Source organism: Camelina sativa, chromosome 18, assembly GCF_000633955.1.
Source record: "Camelina sativa cultivar DH55 chromosome 18, Cs, whole genome shotgun sequence".
NCBI classification, from domain to species: domain Eukaryota; kingdom Viridiplantae; phylum Streptophyta; class Magnoliopsida; order Brassicales; family Brassicaceae; genus Camelina; species Camelina sativa.
In genome coordinates, this window is record NC_025702.1 from 5,426,285 (window position 1) to 5,442,847 (window position 16,563).

Genomic DNA, 16,563 nt, shown 5'->3' on the forward strand with positions numbered 1-16,563 from the left:
TATGGGGGTTGGGTAATGGAGTTTGAGGACTCGCAGGTCAGGAGGTTCATGAGGGTGCTTCGGGATGACTTGAGACTACAGCTGAGATTGAGGAGAACATGAGAGCTTATGTGGTGGCATTAATCCAGTGGTACAACCGAGGTATGTTCATCATCAAGGAGGTTCTAGCAAGGACGGAAAGCCTGCACAGGGAACCAAGAAAAAGTTGGAGGCTACTCAGAGTCCTAGTGGTGAGGGATGCTACGGGTGCGGTAGCATGGACCACAAGATGGTCAACTGTCCCCAGAGGAGTAAGGAGCGGGCAATGACAGTAGCAGGCAGATACTCAAGTGTGCTACCACTGCAGCGATACGGGGCACATCAAGTCCGATGTCCTAAGTTTCAGCAAATGGCAGTGGTAGTGGTGCAAGCTAGAGTGCAGCCGGGAGTGCAGCTGGGCGTGCAGCCGGTTGGGTGGATCGAGCTGATACTACGGGTTTGATCGACCATGGAGACCAGCGGATCTATGCCAGTGCAATCATAGGTTTAACTTCTAAGTTAAGAATTTGTGAATTTCGAAACTTCAGATTTTATGAATTGCCTTTGATAAAATGTTAGGGTTCTTAGCATATTAGCTTAGTGTAGGAACCTTATTGGTGGACGGGTTTAAGTCCCACGTCTTGATTCTGGAATAACTAATTGCTTCCTTACCCTGGAGTGCGCTGAGAGCGCCAATATCAAAGGAGATCCCAAAGAGCGGGTGGGTGTTCATAAAATCGCGGGAGACGAGTTTCTGAGAGTTATTGGATGGGCGAGAGGTGTTGATATTCAGATTTCATGGGAGTCGATCCCAGCTGATTTGATTATCGATCTCGTAGAGTTGTATGATTTCATCCTTGGTATGAATTGGTTGCATCGATATAAGGCACATCTGGATTACCATCACGGTAGAGTGATATTTGAGCGTCCAGGAGAGATGTTGGTCTATTAGGGGATGAGATTGACTTAAGGATTCTGGTTATCTCAGCTTTCGAGGCAGAGATGATGATCATGATGGGGCGCGAAGCGTACATCGCTACAATTTTGATGTTGGAGTCAGCGGGGCAGTCTACGGTTTGAGGTATTCGGTTTGTGGAGGATTTTGAGGATGTGTTCCAGTCGTTGCAGGGGTTACCACCATCTCAGTCTGATCCCTTCACGATTGAGCTGGAACCAGGGACAACACCGTTGTCCAAGGCGCCTTACAGGATGGCTCCAGCAGAGATAGCAGAGCTTAAGAAGCAGACGGCTTTCAGGACGAGGTATGGGAATTATGAGTTTGTGGTGATGCCTTTCGATTTGACTAATGCGCTAGCAGCATTTATGAAATTAATGAACAACGTGTTTCAGGACTTTATGGATGTGTTTTTCATCATTTTCATCGAGGATATCCTAGTATACTCTAAGAGTCTTGAGGAGCATGAGGTACATATGAGAGCAGTTCTGGAAAAGCTATGGGAGCCGAAGCTTTTTGTTAAGTTGAGTAAGTGCATTTTCTGGCACAGGGAATGAGATTCTTGGGTTACATTATTTTTGCAGAGTGAGTTTCAGTGGATCCAAAGAAGATTCAGGTCATTAGGGATTGGCCAAGACCTCGTAATATCACAAAGGTTAGGAGTTTCTTGGGGTTGGCGGGATACTACAGGAGATTTAATCCAGGTTTTGCGAGTATTGCGTAGCCGATGACCAAACTTACAGGGAAAGAGGTTCTATTTTTGTGGTCATCGAAGTGTGAGGCGAGCTTTGCCAGCCTTAAGCAAATGTTGACTCCCACACCAGTGTTGGCAGTGCCGGAGCAGAATAAACTTTATGTCGTGTATATGGATGCTTCCGGAGTTGGTTTGGGGTGTGTTGATGCAGTATGGGAAGGTTATTGCCTATGCTTCGCGGCAGTTGCAGAAGCATGAAGCAAACTATCTTTCTCATGATTTGGAGATGCTAGCGGTGGTTTTCGCTTTGTAAGATTTGGAGATCTTATCTTTATGGAGGAAAGCTTTAGGTATATACAGATCATCAGAGCTTGTAGTACATTTTTACTTAGCCTGAGCTAAATTTGAGCCAAAGGCATTGCATGGAGTTGGTAGTGGATTATGATCTCGAGATAGCTACCCACCCTAGTAAAGCTAACCTGGTTGCAGAGGCTTTGAGTCGGAAGCGGGCTGCTTCAGCTCAGGAGTATAACATGGAGTCCTTAGTGGGTGAGATTAGTGCTTTGAGGTTGTGTGCTATCTCACATGAGCCTTAGGGTTTGGAGGTGGCTGGTAAAGGCCTCTAGAGATGTCGGTTCGCAGTATCAGGTCTCCGCCAATGGGAAAATCCTTGTACATGGACGGATTTGTGAGCCCAAGGATGAGGAATTGAGGCAGGAGATTCTGAGGGAGGCTCATCTAAGCGTGTTTTCCATTCATCCAGGAGCGACGAAGATGTATCGTGACCTCAAACGATATTATCACTAGGTCAGGATGAAGAAGGATGTGGCTGATTGGGTTGCGAGGTGCGACACTTGCTACTTGGTGAAGGTCAAGCATCAGGTTCTGGGTGGGTTACTATAGAGTTTACCCATTTAGGAGTAGAACTGGGATATGATCAAAATGGACTTCGTGGTAGGATTGCTAGTGTCACAGACGTTTGATGGCATTTGGGTCATTATGGACCAACTTACTATGTCAGCACATTTTTTGGCAATTAAGAAAATCGATGGAATGACGGTTTTAGCTAAGAAGTATGTAAAAGAGATAGTCAGATTGCCTGGTGTGCATGTGAGTATTTTGACTGACAGAGATTCCAAGTTCACCTCTGTGTTTTGGAGGACGTTATAGGCAGAGTTGGGCACGAAGTTTCATATGAGTACAGCCTATCATCCTCAAATTTTGGAGAATTTGTTGAGGATGTGTGTGTTGGATTGGGGTGGTTAGTTGACGGATCACTTGAGCTTGGTAGAGTTTGGTTACAAAAACAGTTACTAGGAGAATATTGGGATGACTCCTTATGAGGCGTTGTACGGAAGGCCATGTCGAACACTGTTATGCTGGTTTTAGGTGGGAGAGAGGAGCATATATGGTGCGGATTTTGTTCAGAAGACCTCGAAGAAGATTTGGTTCTAAAGCTGAACATTTGGGAGGCTTAGGGTCGGTAGAGGAGTTATGCTGACAAGAGGAGGAAGGATCTTGAGTTTCAGGTTGGTGATAGAGTGTACCTTAAGATGGCCATGTTGCAGGGTCTGAACAGATTATTGACAGAGACCAAGTTGAGTCTGAGGTACATGGGTCCGTTCAGAGTGGTTTAGCGGGTGGGACTGGTGGAATATAGGCTGGAGTTGCCTGATGTTATGCGTGTTTTCCTCCACAAGGTGTTCCATGTGTTGATGCTGAGGAAGTGTCTTCATAAGGATGATCAGTTGTTGACTAAGATTTCTGAGGATCTTCAGCCCAACATGACTTTAGAGGCGATGCCAATGAGGGTTCTCGAGAGGAGGGTTAAGGAACTTTCGCGGAAGAGATTCCTTTAATGAGAGTCTTGTGGGACTGTGATGGCGTTGAGGAGCAGACTTGGGAGCATGAGGCGAGGATGAAGGCAAGGTTCAAGAAATGGTTCGATAAGCAGGTCGAGGCTTGAGCCTGCATAACCTCATTCCCAATTGTCGTTTGGATTGTTGTGAGGTGAAGTCTGTGGTTCGAGCAGAATGGAGTATTTCAGCCCATCTCACTTGATACTTGATCGCTTAGCGGTGGTTGGTTGTGCGACTAAGTACCAAGATGAGGTGGTGTTCGGGATGCGTAATTCAAGTGAAGCTTGTTCCTGAAAGCGAAGACAAGTGGTTGTTATTGTTGGAATTATGAAAGTTTTTAGAAACTTCTATTTCCTGAAAACTTTCATAATTCCAACAATACCAACCACTTGTCTTTGCTTTCTAAAAAACGAAAGTGTCGAGATAGGTCTAGTTGGGAGATATACTCGAAGGCATCAGACTTATTTGCTCTAGACCGTGTGGGTCCAACTCATGTGGTATCGATATTGCGATGGACTTTATGGCCAGAGGGTGGGAGTAATATGTTAGCTTCGGATGACAATCCGAGAGCGCGCTTTAGGATGACGACCCAAGAGCGGGATTTTAAGATTCCTAGGATACCATAGCTATGGGTTGCGGCCAAGCAGCGAGCCGATATGTCTCAAAGGTTGCGACCTGAGAGCGGGGGGGGGGNNNNGGGGGGGGGGGTAGATGTGAGTTACTTCTTGGATATCGTAATTTAAGGCAGATAGCTTGACAGTGAGCCAACATGTTTTGTCGGTTGCGACCAAAAACGGGGGAACCACTGAGTTGTGGGAAATTAAAGTCGAAGATGTGAGTATATTGACAAGAAAAGGGCCTCCAAAAGTTTAGTCGAAAGGTGTGCGGACTGTTGTGACAATTGCACGGGAAACTTTGGCTGATAATGTCTAGTTTGGTCGGAGGATGTGTGGGCCGTGGTGGCAGTTGCACGGAGGTCCTTGACGGATGTACGGTGTTGTGGGATTCGAGGACAGATCCTTGTTGGTGGGAGAGAATTATAACGCCCACGAACCGGATTTCCGGTTCGTGCGTTGATCGACGTTAGGGGAGTGCATCAATCGATGCAATTGTACGGTTTGTGATCGGGTTAGTTCTATTTTGTTTGGTCTGACACAATTCGGTTGATGGAAACCTAGGGCTTTGTTTTTAAGGCCAAAAATTAGACGCGATTAGGCACTTTTGTCGTTTCCTAAGAGTTGGAAAGAAGAGAGAAAGTTCAGAGAGAGTTTTGTGAGTTTTTGGTAGTTTCTAGAGCTAGTTGTGCCTGTTTTTGGAGAGTTCTAGCCTTAGGAGAGGCGATATATAGTGGTGGTCAGTATGGTGTGATTCTCGTTGTTTTAGAGTAAGATCCATTTGTTAAAGAGGTGAGTGTGTGACCATGGCTTATCTAAGCGATTAGATGTGTGTGTTTTATGTGTTTTTTAGGTGATTGATTACTTGTGTGCTTGTTTGTGCTTGGTTGTCATGGTGGTTGTGGCCTGTTGAGGTCGGATTTGGTGACACAGATGATAGAGCCTCGGTTGTAGCCGAGAGAAGTCGAGAGAGATCGTGTTTTGCGAGGCTTCACGCGACTGCATCGACCTTGCATCGGTCGACGCAGCTAGTGATTTGATGGAGACGCGAGGTTGCATCAGTCGACACAGCTAGGGACCGATGCAACACCCTTGCGTCGATCGATGCAATGGTGCATCGACGACGCATGTGTTCAGAGTTTTCTTGTTTGCTTGCTTTTGTGTATTGTTTGTGTATAGTCTAGTAGATGGAAGGATCGCCTCACTAAGTATTTGTGATAATACTCACGTATCTCAATTGTTGTTTGTGGTGCAGGTAAAAGAAAAATGTTATCGTAGAATCAAGACGATGAAGAGGAGGATGTTCTAGTGGCTCGCTTGGTTGATATCTGGCTTCTGTTAAGTTGCTAGAGTCGGATCATTACAATATTGTTAGGATGCTGGTTTAGTACTTTAATACTTTGTTGGTTGATTTATTCTTGGTTTATGTTGGAATACCACTTTTTGAAACTACATTTTTAATAAAAGAAACAAACTTTGCGAACATTATAGTGTGTGTATATATATATATATATATATATATATGTGTGTATGTGCGTGTGGCCGTGCGGGAGCTTATAAAAAAAGAAATAGCAAGAGAGTATATACCTCCTGATAGATACCGCATATCAACCCCACATATGTTCTATAAATTCCCAACATTTTTTCACTCATACCACCAGTACCATATCTTCAGTCTCTCTTTCTCCTCTCCCTCTCTCTCTATCTCTCCCTCTTACAGGTTACTAACTTAACGGTCGAGAAGGTAAGTATATATACAGATATTTTACTTTTAACATCATCTTTAGAGCTTTTATAAGATAATGTAGTAGACTAGTAATTTAACATGTTGTCTCCTAAGAAATCTTTCAAAAGAAAACAAAAAAATGTTGTCTCCTAATTAAAGACATTTTTCTCGTTTGTCTTTCTTAAATGACCCTGATAAAGAGTCAACCTAGTTTTTACTCCTATCCGACCGGAGGATCAGAACGTCTTCATATAACATATTAAAACCCTCTATATATATAATATATATAGTATTATATACACACATATAAGAAAAAAATATATCATCGCAAAAGTTTAACGTTTTATGCGTGAATGCAGGGGAGACAAAAACCTGAGATGGCCGATCAACAGCTTGGAGTGTTAAAAGCACTAGATGTTGCGAAGACGCAGCTATACCATTTCACAGCGATTGTCATCGCCGGTATGGGTTTCTTTACGGATGCCTATGATCTTTTTTGTGTGTCCTTGGTCACCAAGCTCCTAGGCCGCCTCTACTACTTCAATCCAGAGTCAGCAAAGCCTGGCTCCCTTCCCCCTCATGTTGCGGCTGCGGTTAATGGTGTGGCCCTCTGTGGGACCCTTGCTGGTCAGCTCTTCTTTGGATGGCTCGGTGACAAACTTGGACGGAAAAAAGTGTACGGTATCACTTTGATCATGATGATCGTGTGCTCTGTTTTTTCGGGTCTCTCATTCGGTAGCCATGCCAAGGGGGTCATGACCACGCTTTGCTTCTTCAGGTAAAACCCACTTAGGATACGCATCGTTTATCAATAGTTTTATAGTGGCTTTAAAGGGTCGTCAGTCAGGTTTCGACCTGATGAGGTCTAAAATATTAAACGATTGTTCGTAGGTTTTGGTTGNCTATATATATAATATATATAGTATTATATACACACATATAAGAAAAAAATATATCATCGCAAAAGTTTAACGTTTTATGCGTGAATGCAGGGGAGACAAAAACCTGAGATGGCCGATCAACAGCTTGGAGTGTTAAAAGCACTAGATGTTGCGAAGACGCAGCTATACCATTTCACAGCGATTGTCATCGCCGGTATGGGTTTCTTTACGGATGCCTATGATCTTTTTTGTGTGTCCTTGGTCACCAAGCTCCTAGGCCGCCTCTACTACTTCAATCCAGAGTCAGCAAAGCCTGGCTCCCTTCCCCCTCATGTTGCGGCTGCGGTTAATGGTGTGGCCCTCTGTGGGACCCTTGCTGGTCAGCTCTTCTTTGGATGGCTCGGTGACAAACTTGGACGGAAAAAAGTGTACGGTATCACTTTGATCATGATGATCGTGTGCTCTGTTTTTTCGGGTCTCTCATTCGGAAGCCATGCCAAGGGTGTCATGACCACCCTTTGCTTCTTCAGGTAAAACCCACTTATGATACGCATCGTTTATCAATAGTTTTATAGTGTCTTTAAAGGGTCAGTCAGGTTTNCTTCGACAAAAAGTTCCCATCGCCCACTTATGAGCAAGACAGGTTTCTCTCAACGCCCCCTGAAGCTGATTACATTTGGCGTATCATTGTCATGTTTGGTGCTCTACCTGCTGCATTGACCTACTATTGGCGTATGAAGATGCCTGAAACTGCTCGTTACACTGCTTTAGTCGCCAAGAACATCAAACAAGCCACACAAGACATGTCCAAAGTCTTACAAGTGGAGCTTGAGGTTGAAGAAAGGGATGATGACCCCAAACTCAACTATGGCTTGTTCTCCAAGGAATTCTTGAAACGCCATGGGCTTCCACTCCTTGGGTGTACCTCCACTTGGTTCTTGCTTGACATTGCCTTCTACAGCCAAAACTTGTTCCAAAAGGATATTTTTTCGGCCATCGGATGGATTCCAAAGGCAGCCACCATGAATGGTATCCATGAGGTTTTCAAGATTGCTAGGGCACAGACACTCATCGCGCTTTGTAGTACTGTTCCAGGTTACTGGTTCACAGTCGCGTTCATTGATATCATGGGAAGGTTTGCAATCCAACTAATGGGATTCTTTTTCATGACTGTGTTTATGTTTGCCATTGCCTTCCCTTACAACCATTGGATTAAACCGGATAACCGTATCGGTTTCGTGGTTATGTACTCTCTTACGTTCTTTTTTGCCAACTTTGGTCCAAATGCAACCACTTTTATTGTCCCTGCTGAGATCTTCCCAGCCAGGCTAAGGTCTACATGCCACGGTATATCAGCCGCGACAGGGAAGGCTGGAGCCATCGTTGGAGCCTTTGGGTTCCTATACGCAGCTCAACCACAGGACAAGAGCAAGGTGGATGCTGGATACCCACCAGGCATTGGAGTTAAGAACTCATTGATCGTGCTTGGTGTTATTAACTTTATTGGTATGCTTTTCACATTCCTCGTCCCTGAACCCAAGGGCAAGTCCCTAGAAGAACTCTCCGGAGAGGCTGAGGTTGATAAATAATCATGCTATCATATTGTTTGCTAATTCTTCTTTTATTTATTTTTTACTTTCTGTGCCATGCGTGACGTGAAAGTTGTGATATTGCAATCTGCAACTCTACTTTTGTTTTTCTGTGTGACAAATTGTAATCGATCGATACTTGGTGTTCATTATGGTATTGATTAATTTGTTATTTGCTTCTATAACACGCAATCAAGTCTATCTTTAGTTACAACTAAGCATATAAACTATTTTTATGTACATGTGATCAAAGTCTCCACTTATTTACCTTTTTGTTGGAAGAAATAAATTACAAAGCAAACAATGAATCAATTTAAACTAAATAATATATTTTTTTTGGTATCAGTTGGATCGGTCGATAATCGATCCTTAAATTGGCTGTATATATGTATAAAATAAGATAACAACTATGGAAGTCCACTAAGACAAGAACTTGTAAATTTAATCGAGTATATCTGCATATGCTCTCGCGAATATCCTATGTTTTGCGAATATGCTTCATTTTAATAATGATTTTGACTTTTGCTAATTGATAACTAATCTTCATGACAATATATATCCAGATTGTCACTCCTCAAATGTCAACTATTAGAGTTGAACGATTCGATTCGAGTACCCAAAAACAAAAACAAAAAAGTACATCGATTTAGAAATTCTGAATCTTTCTGACTTATATTGGTAAACTATACTATTACTAGATTGACACAAATTTGGGTAAAAATAACTCAATGAACTACTATTGTATCTCATTTCTAGATTGATATCGTATCTCATTTCTAGATTGATACAAAGATTATGTAGAAAGACCAAAACCCCAAATTTTTATTTTAATTTTTATATTCAACATATTAGTTCACCTCTAAAACAATGAAAAAAATTATAAAAACATATACAACTTAAAGAAGCGGTGGGATTAAGAATTTACAACACTCTTTATTTTGATTTTCTTAACTGAATTTTTAAATATCTTTAAAACAATAATTGCAAAGTCAGAATCAGACAGAAATATATAAAACTATATTTGTTAGCGTGAGTTTTCGGCTTTCAATTAAATAGGTAGAGGTCAGTTTATAATATGGTATAGTATACCAGTACTTATTTATGTTTTACATCTATATACAACAGAAAGCTAGGTATACCATATTTTTTTCCTACTTCTGAAACTATTTTTTTGCATTATATACAAAAATATTTAGTTACAATTGCATTATACCATATTTTTTTGCTATTTCTGAAACTATTTTTTTGCTATCTTTAAGTCCTATGACCCAACTACACAAACATTGGCAAAACTAGGTATTCTGGTGCTAAGGCATCTTCGGTAGTACTCCCCCATGGTTAATATCACCATGGAAAAAAACTTGAATTATGATGTCTTCAACCACTTGAGCTACCATAAATTAGGGGGAAAATAATATTATACCAAGTCATACATTTTTTTTTCCTTAACTAGGTGCAATGCATCTTCGTCAACTCATAAATACAATGTTCCCATTGCCAAGAATCCGAAATCATAAAAATACTAGAATTAGAAATTTCATATTACAAATGGATAGGTTCTAATTTGAAAGTTGCGCATATCTCTATATACTTATTTAAGTAATATTGGTTAGAAATTTAATCCTACTATCATGTGATATATTACAAAAATGTCATTACATTTTAATTAATTTAATAATTAATAAAAGAAAAACTTATATTGGTTTATAAAATAATAGCTTCGAAATTAATTTAATAAAATTATTTAACAGATTTTATTTATTGTTTCAGAAATTTAAAGAAACAATAACAAACTATTTAGAACAATTATTAAACTTAATTTTATTTATAAAACTAAAATTAAATATTTTCATCCCTAAATCGTTTAATAATAACATATATAATTTAAAACTAAGATACAACATTTCTTATACTTTTAAATAAAATATTATATCTAAGTTACTAAATATTTTTTCATACTGCACATTGACATAATGATATCTTATTAAAATCTAAGAAATCACAAATTTTATATTTTATTTAATATTGTATATACAACTAAAAAAAATCAAAAAGTTAAATCGAGATTTCTAATCATAACCGCTTCAATATGGGTTTTAGTTTTGGGCAAAATATCTGGATCCGAAAAAGCCGATCCAAACCCATATCTAAAGTTTTAAAATATCCGAACGAGTTCCAAATCTCTAAATCCGAAAACCCAAACCCGAATCCGATCTGAACCGAATCTGAATGGATACCCAAATATACCCACAATATTATTATATAATAATAATAATATATTAGTAATATTTATAATTTTAATAATGTAAGTGTCCAAAATATTCATATTTTTGGCTATTTTAGATATTTTGAGTAAACTATTTTTTAGTAAATTTGGATAAAAAATACTCTAAATTTTTAGTTGGGTATTTTTGAATAATTTTGACAAATTTGGATAATCAAATTTTGAGTTTTGAGAACTTTGGGTAATCCAATATCCGATCCAAATCTGACACGAACCCGAAGGCTAGAAGTATCCAAACAGGTCTTCTACCTCTAAATCCAAAAATCCAAAAATCCGAAAGGAACCCAAATGCCCAAGCCTAATGGGTTTTGTTTTCTTTTTAGATTTACCAAATTTATATAATTTACGGATTTAAATATTGTATCATGTACCAAGACAAATTGAAACCAGAATATGAAACTAAGTAAATTAAATATAAAAGATTATAAAATATATAGAGTAAATCAAATAAAACTTCTACTGTTATTTTATCGTTAACAAATTACAGTAAAACTTACGTAAATATTTTCCCCTGTATAGCACGTTAACCATCTAGTTCAAATTGTAAAACTTATAATAATCTGCATATGGTTAATCATGTACGTCCAATTTATACTATAAGACAACAGCGTTTATTTTGCCGCTTATAACCAATCAATTATTGACATAAAAACCCAAATGACTTACAAAATAGTAAAATAGTCAAGAAGAGAAGCAGGCGATCACGTTTGCTCACATATCTTTCTCTTTTTAGAATACTCTATTATTTTTATCTATTTCAATGTGCTTCGCAGTCTTCTTCTCTATAAATTGCCAACATAATTGTTCATTTCTTGTCACCTACATATCTTCTCTCTTTCTCCCTAGAAGTTCTTAATCTCCTTCAAAGCTGGTTAAGGTGAATAATAATTGCCTTCGTTGATTTATTTTTAATAACTTATCATGTTGGTTTTATTAATTTTTCTTCTTAGGATATAATATAAACTACAAGAGAGTTTTTGTAGCTTTTGTTCTTTTACAAAATTTTGGCTACACCAAAGGTCAAATCCACTGTTCTTAGAAATAACAGGAAAAGAAAGTACCATAATATTTCAAAAGTAATAATGAAGGATACTTTATTGGGACCATTGATGACATGAAATATTGGATTATTTTTCTTTTTTTATCACAGAGCTCAAGGCAATGGCTGAACAACAACTCGTAGTGCTGAAGGCACTCGATGTTGCGAAGACGCAACTTTACCATTTCACGGCGATTGTTATCGCCGGTATGGGTTTCTTTACTGATGCCTACGATCTCTTTTGCGTGTCCTTGGTGACAAAGCTCCTTGGTCGTCTGTACTACTTCAATCCGGCATCAGAGAAACCTGGCTCACTACCCCCTCATGTTGCGGCGGCAGTCAACGGTGTGGCCCTCTGTGGAACCCTTGCTGGTCAACTATTCTTCGGATGGCTCGGTGACAAACTTGGACGAAAGAAAGTTTACGGACTCACTTTGATCATGATGATTGTGTGTTCTATCGCTTCCGGTCTCTCCTTCGGAAACCAAGCCAAGGGTGTCATGACCACTCTTTGCTTCTTCAGGTACAATCCAATTATAGTATCATATATATACACTACACACACACTTGGTGAATCAATAAATTTATTGACTGCAACGTGAGGTTTAAATTTTTTAAATGGTTATGTATAGGTTTTGGCTTGGATTCGGTATCGGAGGTGATTACCCTCTTTCTGCAACAATCATGTCTGAATATGCCAACAAGAAGACTCGTGGGGCATTCATCGCAGCCGTGTTTGCCATGCAAGGTATCGGTATCCTGGCCGGAGGTTTTGTTGCACTTGCAGTATCTTCCATTTTTGACAAGCAGTTCCCATCACCAACCTACAAGGAAGACAGATTTCTCTCCACGCCTCCTGAGGCTGATTACATTTGGAGAATTATCGTCATGTTTGGTGCTATACCCGCAGCCTTGACCTTCTACTGGCGTATGAAGATGCCTGAAACTGCTCGGTATACCGCCTTGGTTGCCAAGAACATCAAACAGGCCACACAAGACATGTCCAAGGTTTTACAAGTGGAGCTTGAGATGGAAGAGAGGGCGGAGGATGTCGTTAAAGACCCAAGACTTAACTATGGCTTGTTCTCCAAGGAATTCCTTAGCCGCCATGGTCTCCCCCTTCTCGGATGTACTTCTACTTGGTTCTTGCTTGACATTGCCTTCTACAGCCAAAACTTGTTCCAAAAGGATATCTTTTCGGCTATCGGATGGATCCCAAAGGCAGACACCATGAACGCCATCCACGAGGTTTTCAAGATTGGTAGGGCTCAGACTCTCATCGCGCTTTGCAGTACTGTTCCAGGGTACTGGTTCACTGTCGCATTTATTGATATCATGGGAAGGTTTGCAATCCAACTTATGGGATTCTTCTTCATGACGGTGTTTATGTTTGCCATTGCCTTCCCTTACAACCACTGGATCAAGCCAGACAACCGTATCGGATTCGTGATTATGTACTCCCTCACCTTTTTCTTCGCTAACTTTGGACCAAATGCAACCACTTTCATTGTTCCTGCTGAGATCTTCCCAGCTAGACTAAGGTCCACATGCCACGGAATATCAGCCGCGACAGGTAAGGCTGGAGCCATTGTTGGAGCCTTCGGGTTCCTCTATGCGGCTCAATCACAGGATCCAAAGAAGACGGACGCAGGTTACCCACCGGGTATTGGAGTCAAGAACTCATTGATCATGCTTGGTGTTATTAATTTTGTTGGTATGCTCTTCACATTCCTTGTCCCAGAGCCAAAGGGCAAGTCCCTCGAAGAACTCTCTGGTGAGACTGAGGTTAGCCCGGACGAAAAATAGTCACTGATTTGTGACAATGAAACTTATTGTATTTTTTCTATTTTTGATTTCATTATTTGGAGTGCCATGTTTGTTTTTGTCTCGTTTAATTTGTTGGGTGACCTTGAGTTATGATGTTTACAAGAAATGGTGTATCCTGTATATCTATGGTTTAATTCATTGAAATCTTTTCAACAATTTTCGTCCTGGATTGGAGCTTCCTCCTCTAAATGCAAGGCTTAATATATATATTTTCTCGGGCCTCATTTCATATTTTATTTTTCGGCCTCACATTTTTTTGCTCCTTTTGAAATTAGAAGATTAAACCAAGTTGAAAATTAAAAACATTACAACATTTCCAAAAGAGGGAGTGAGGGAGTCAACAGACCCCAAAAAAGGAAAACACAACAAAAAGGGCTTACACAAAAGATAAACGAGACTATCTTCTTAAGGCGTTAACAGGCAAAAAAAACTTGCGATTTGCAGCCCATTAAGGCATCATGCATCAACGAAGTAAAAAACCACCATTCCGTGAAATAATATCTCCTCTGTTTCATTTTAAGGGATGGTCATGGTTTCTATGCACAAATTAACAACATAAATTTTTATTTAATTTACCTTAATAATATAAAAAAACCATTAATTGAAAGTAATTTTAGTGATTAAAACATAACGTAAAATATGATTGGTCAAAAAAATTAAATACGTGTAACTTGTTGCATAGAAGAAAGTTGAAAACATTATTTAAAATAAAACACATTTTTATTTGCTAAAACATCACTTAAAGTGAAACGAAATGATTAATAACATGAAATTGTAAATTACAAGAAATATTCATTGAAAATTTTGAATTTACTAAATTACCATTGGTTTTAAATTACTGGAAATTATTTAATACAAAATGATGTATATATAACTAAATATTAAGTTTTCTTTAATGTGTAAAAACTCTAAAAACTTATATTTGTAAATCTTTTACTGGGAATATTCTCAGTAATCTTTTACTGGGAATATTTATTGTTTGTTAGAATCAACTTTGTTAGAATGAATCGCAACAAAAATGATTAAATTGTCTTTTTTTATATAAAATTATGGCATTATGCTCGCTTAATTTTCCACTCTTGCGGTAATTATATTCTTTTTCTAAAAGAATATGCCATTTGTGTTCTCATCTTCTTGTCTATAATATATATAAAGCTATAAAGAATAAACCCTAACAATTAATCTGCAACAGTCGTCAGCCAAAAACAAACGAGTGTTTCGAGATCTCCCTTGTTGGTAATCACCTTCGTACGTCCATTATATGTAGTTATAATTTCGATACATATATTTGTTTGCAACTATAGTCAGATGTTGTTTTACGGCAACTAATTTGTTCAATGAATCATGAATGTTGCATGAAAGAACCATGGCATGATCTTTCTGTGTTAAATATTTTTTATCGCATTTTTTCAGTACAAGTCTCGAATCTCTAATTTTTTGGAATAGTTTGTTGATAGTTTTGATTTCCTTAAATGTAGGCAGAAAGATATTGCTACTAAATTCGAAATCCTTATAAACTAGAATTTTGCTACTAGTTTGTTACAACAACTTTCTCTATATATGTTGTAACAGTTCTTGTCACTTTTATTTTATTTTCAGAGTTAAGAGAGCAGAACAAAATATCGCCATGACTAACGAAGAACATGGAAGCATTTTGAAAGCTCTTGACGCTGCAAAGACTCAATGGTACCACGTCAAGGCGGTGGTAGTCTCCGGTATGGGTTTCTTTACAGACTCATACGATCTCTTCGTGATATCCCTCATCACGAAGCTCCTTGGCCGAATCTACTATCAGGTTCCTGGCTCATCCTCTCCCGGAAGCCTCCCTGACGGCATCTCTGCGGCCGTGAGCGGTGTGGCCTTCGCCGGAACGTTTCTCGGACAGATTTTCTTCGGGTGTCTTGGTGACAAGCTCGGACGTAAGAGAGTCTATGGTTTGACACTCTTGATCATGACCATATGCTCCATTTGTTCTGGTCTTTCCCTTGGAAATGACCCAAAAACCGTCATGGTAACTCTCTGCTTCTTCCGCTTCTGGCTTGGGTTTGGCATCGGTGGTGACTATCCACTCTCGGCTACGATCATGTCCGAGTATGCCAACAAACGTACTCGTGGAGCTTTCGTAGCAGGTGTTTTCTCTATGCAAGGAGTTGGGATCCTTGCCGCAGGAGGGGTTTCGTTACTTGTCTCGGCTCTTTTCGAGAGGAAGTATCCATCTCGGGCCTATGTATTGGACGGTGCAGCCTCCACCGTCCCACAGGCGGATTACGTGTGGAGGATCATCCTGATGGTCGGCGCCTTACCAGCTCTCTTGACTTACTACTGGCGGATGAAGATGCCTGAAACCGCTCGTTACACCGCTCTAGTTGCCAAGAACGCTGATAAAGCTGCTTCCGATATGACCAAGGTTCTCAACGTGGACATCGAAGCCTCTTCCGCAAAGCATGACCAAGCTAGGGTTTCCTCAGACGAGTTTGGCTTGTTCTCGAAGGAGTTCCTTTGCCGTCACGGACTCCACCTATTCGGAACAGCCTCCACATGGTTCCTCCTCGACATTGCTTTCTACAGCCAAAACTTGTTCCAGAAGGATATCTTTACAACCATTGGATGGTTACCTCCGGCAAAAGTCATGAACGCACTCCAAGAACTCTACATGATCGCTAGGGCTCAAACCATAATCGCTTGTTGCAGCACCGTTCCTGGTTACTTTTTCACTGTTGCTCTTATCGACAGAATTGGACGGTACTGGATTCAGATCATTGGTTTCGCGATGATGACCGTGTTCATGTTCGTTTTAGCTATACCGTACCACCATTGGACCTTACCAGCTAACAGGATTGGTTTCGTAGTTTTCTACTCATTCACCTTTTTTTTCTCCAATTTTGGACCTAATGCAACTACGTTCATTGTCCCTGCTGAGATCTTTCCGGCTAGGCTTAGGTCGACTTGTCACGGTATCTCAGCCGCATCAGGTAAAGCCGGTGCGATGGTTGGTTCATTCGGGTTTGCTGCTTTGGTTAAAGCTTTGGGGATGAGTAGGACGTTATACATCATGGGTGGTATCAATCTTGCTGGCT

At 40.0% G+C, this 16,563-nt stretch overlaps 3 protein-coding genes across 3 annotated transcripts in view; all 3 read left to right on the forward strand.

Moving 5' to 3' along the window:
* Window positions 2,481-8,336, forward strand: LOC104763156 (probable inorganic phosphate transporter 1-3). Its single transcript, XM_010486565.1, has 5 exons — window positions 2,481-2,556; window positions 2,626-2,777; window positions 6,226-6,618; window positions 6,859-7,277; window positions 7,334-8,336. The coding sequence occupies exons 1-5, from the start codon at window positions 2,481-2,483 to the stop codon at window positions 8,334-8,336; spliced, it is 2,043 nt and encodes a 680-aa protein (XP_010484867.1).
* LOC104760618 (probable inorganic phosphate transporter 1-3) lies at window positions 11,404-13,643 on the forward strand. The gene is made up of 3 exons (XM_010483569.1): window positions 11,404-11,497; window positions 11,771-12,182; window positions 12,292-13,643. Exons 2-3 carry the CDS (start codon window positions 11,782-11,784, stop codon window positions 13,463-13,465), a joined length of 1,575 nt encoding a protein of 524 aa, XP_010481871.1. The 5' UTR covers window positions 11,404-11,497; window positions 11,771-11,781; the 3' UTR covers window positions 13,466-13,643.
* Window positions 14,683-16,563, forward strand: part of LOC109125217 (probable inorganic phosphate transporter 1-6) — a 2,153-nt gene continuing 272 nt past the window's right edge. Inside the window, exons 1-2 of the mRNA XM_019240039.1 lie at window positions 14,683-14,722; window positions 15,086-16,560. Of these exons, the coding sequence (XP_019095584.1) occupies window positions 15,114-16,560 (1,447 nt within the window). The 5' untranslated portion in view covers window positions 14,683-14,722; window positions 15,086-15,113. The remainder of the gene's footprint in view (window positions 14,723-15,085; window positions 16,561-16,563) is intronic.

Bases quoted from the DNA above. Each gene is read 5' to 3' on its own strand.
- LOC104760618 (XM_010483569.1), top strand. From the start codon at position 11,782: ATGGCTGAACAACAACTCGTAGTGCTGAAGGCACTCGATGTTGCGAAG. The intron at 12,183-12,291 runs GTACAATCCAAT...GGTTATGTATAG, and splicing joins ACCACTCTTTGCTTCTTCAG to GTTTTGGCTTGGATTCGGTA.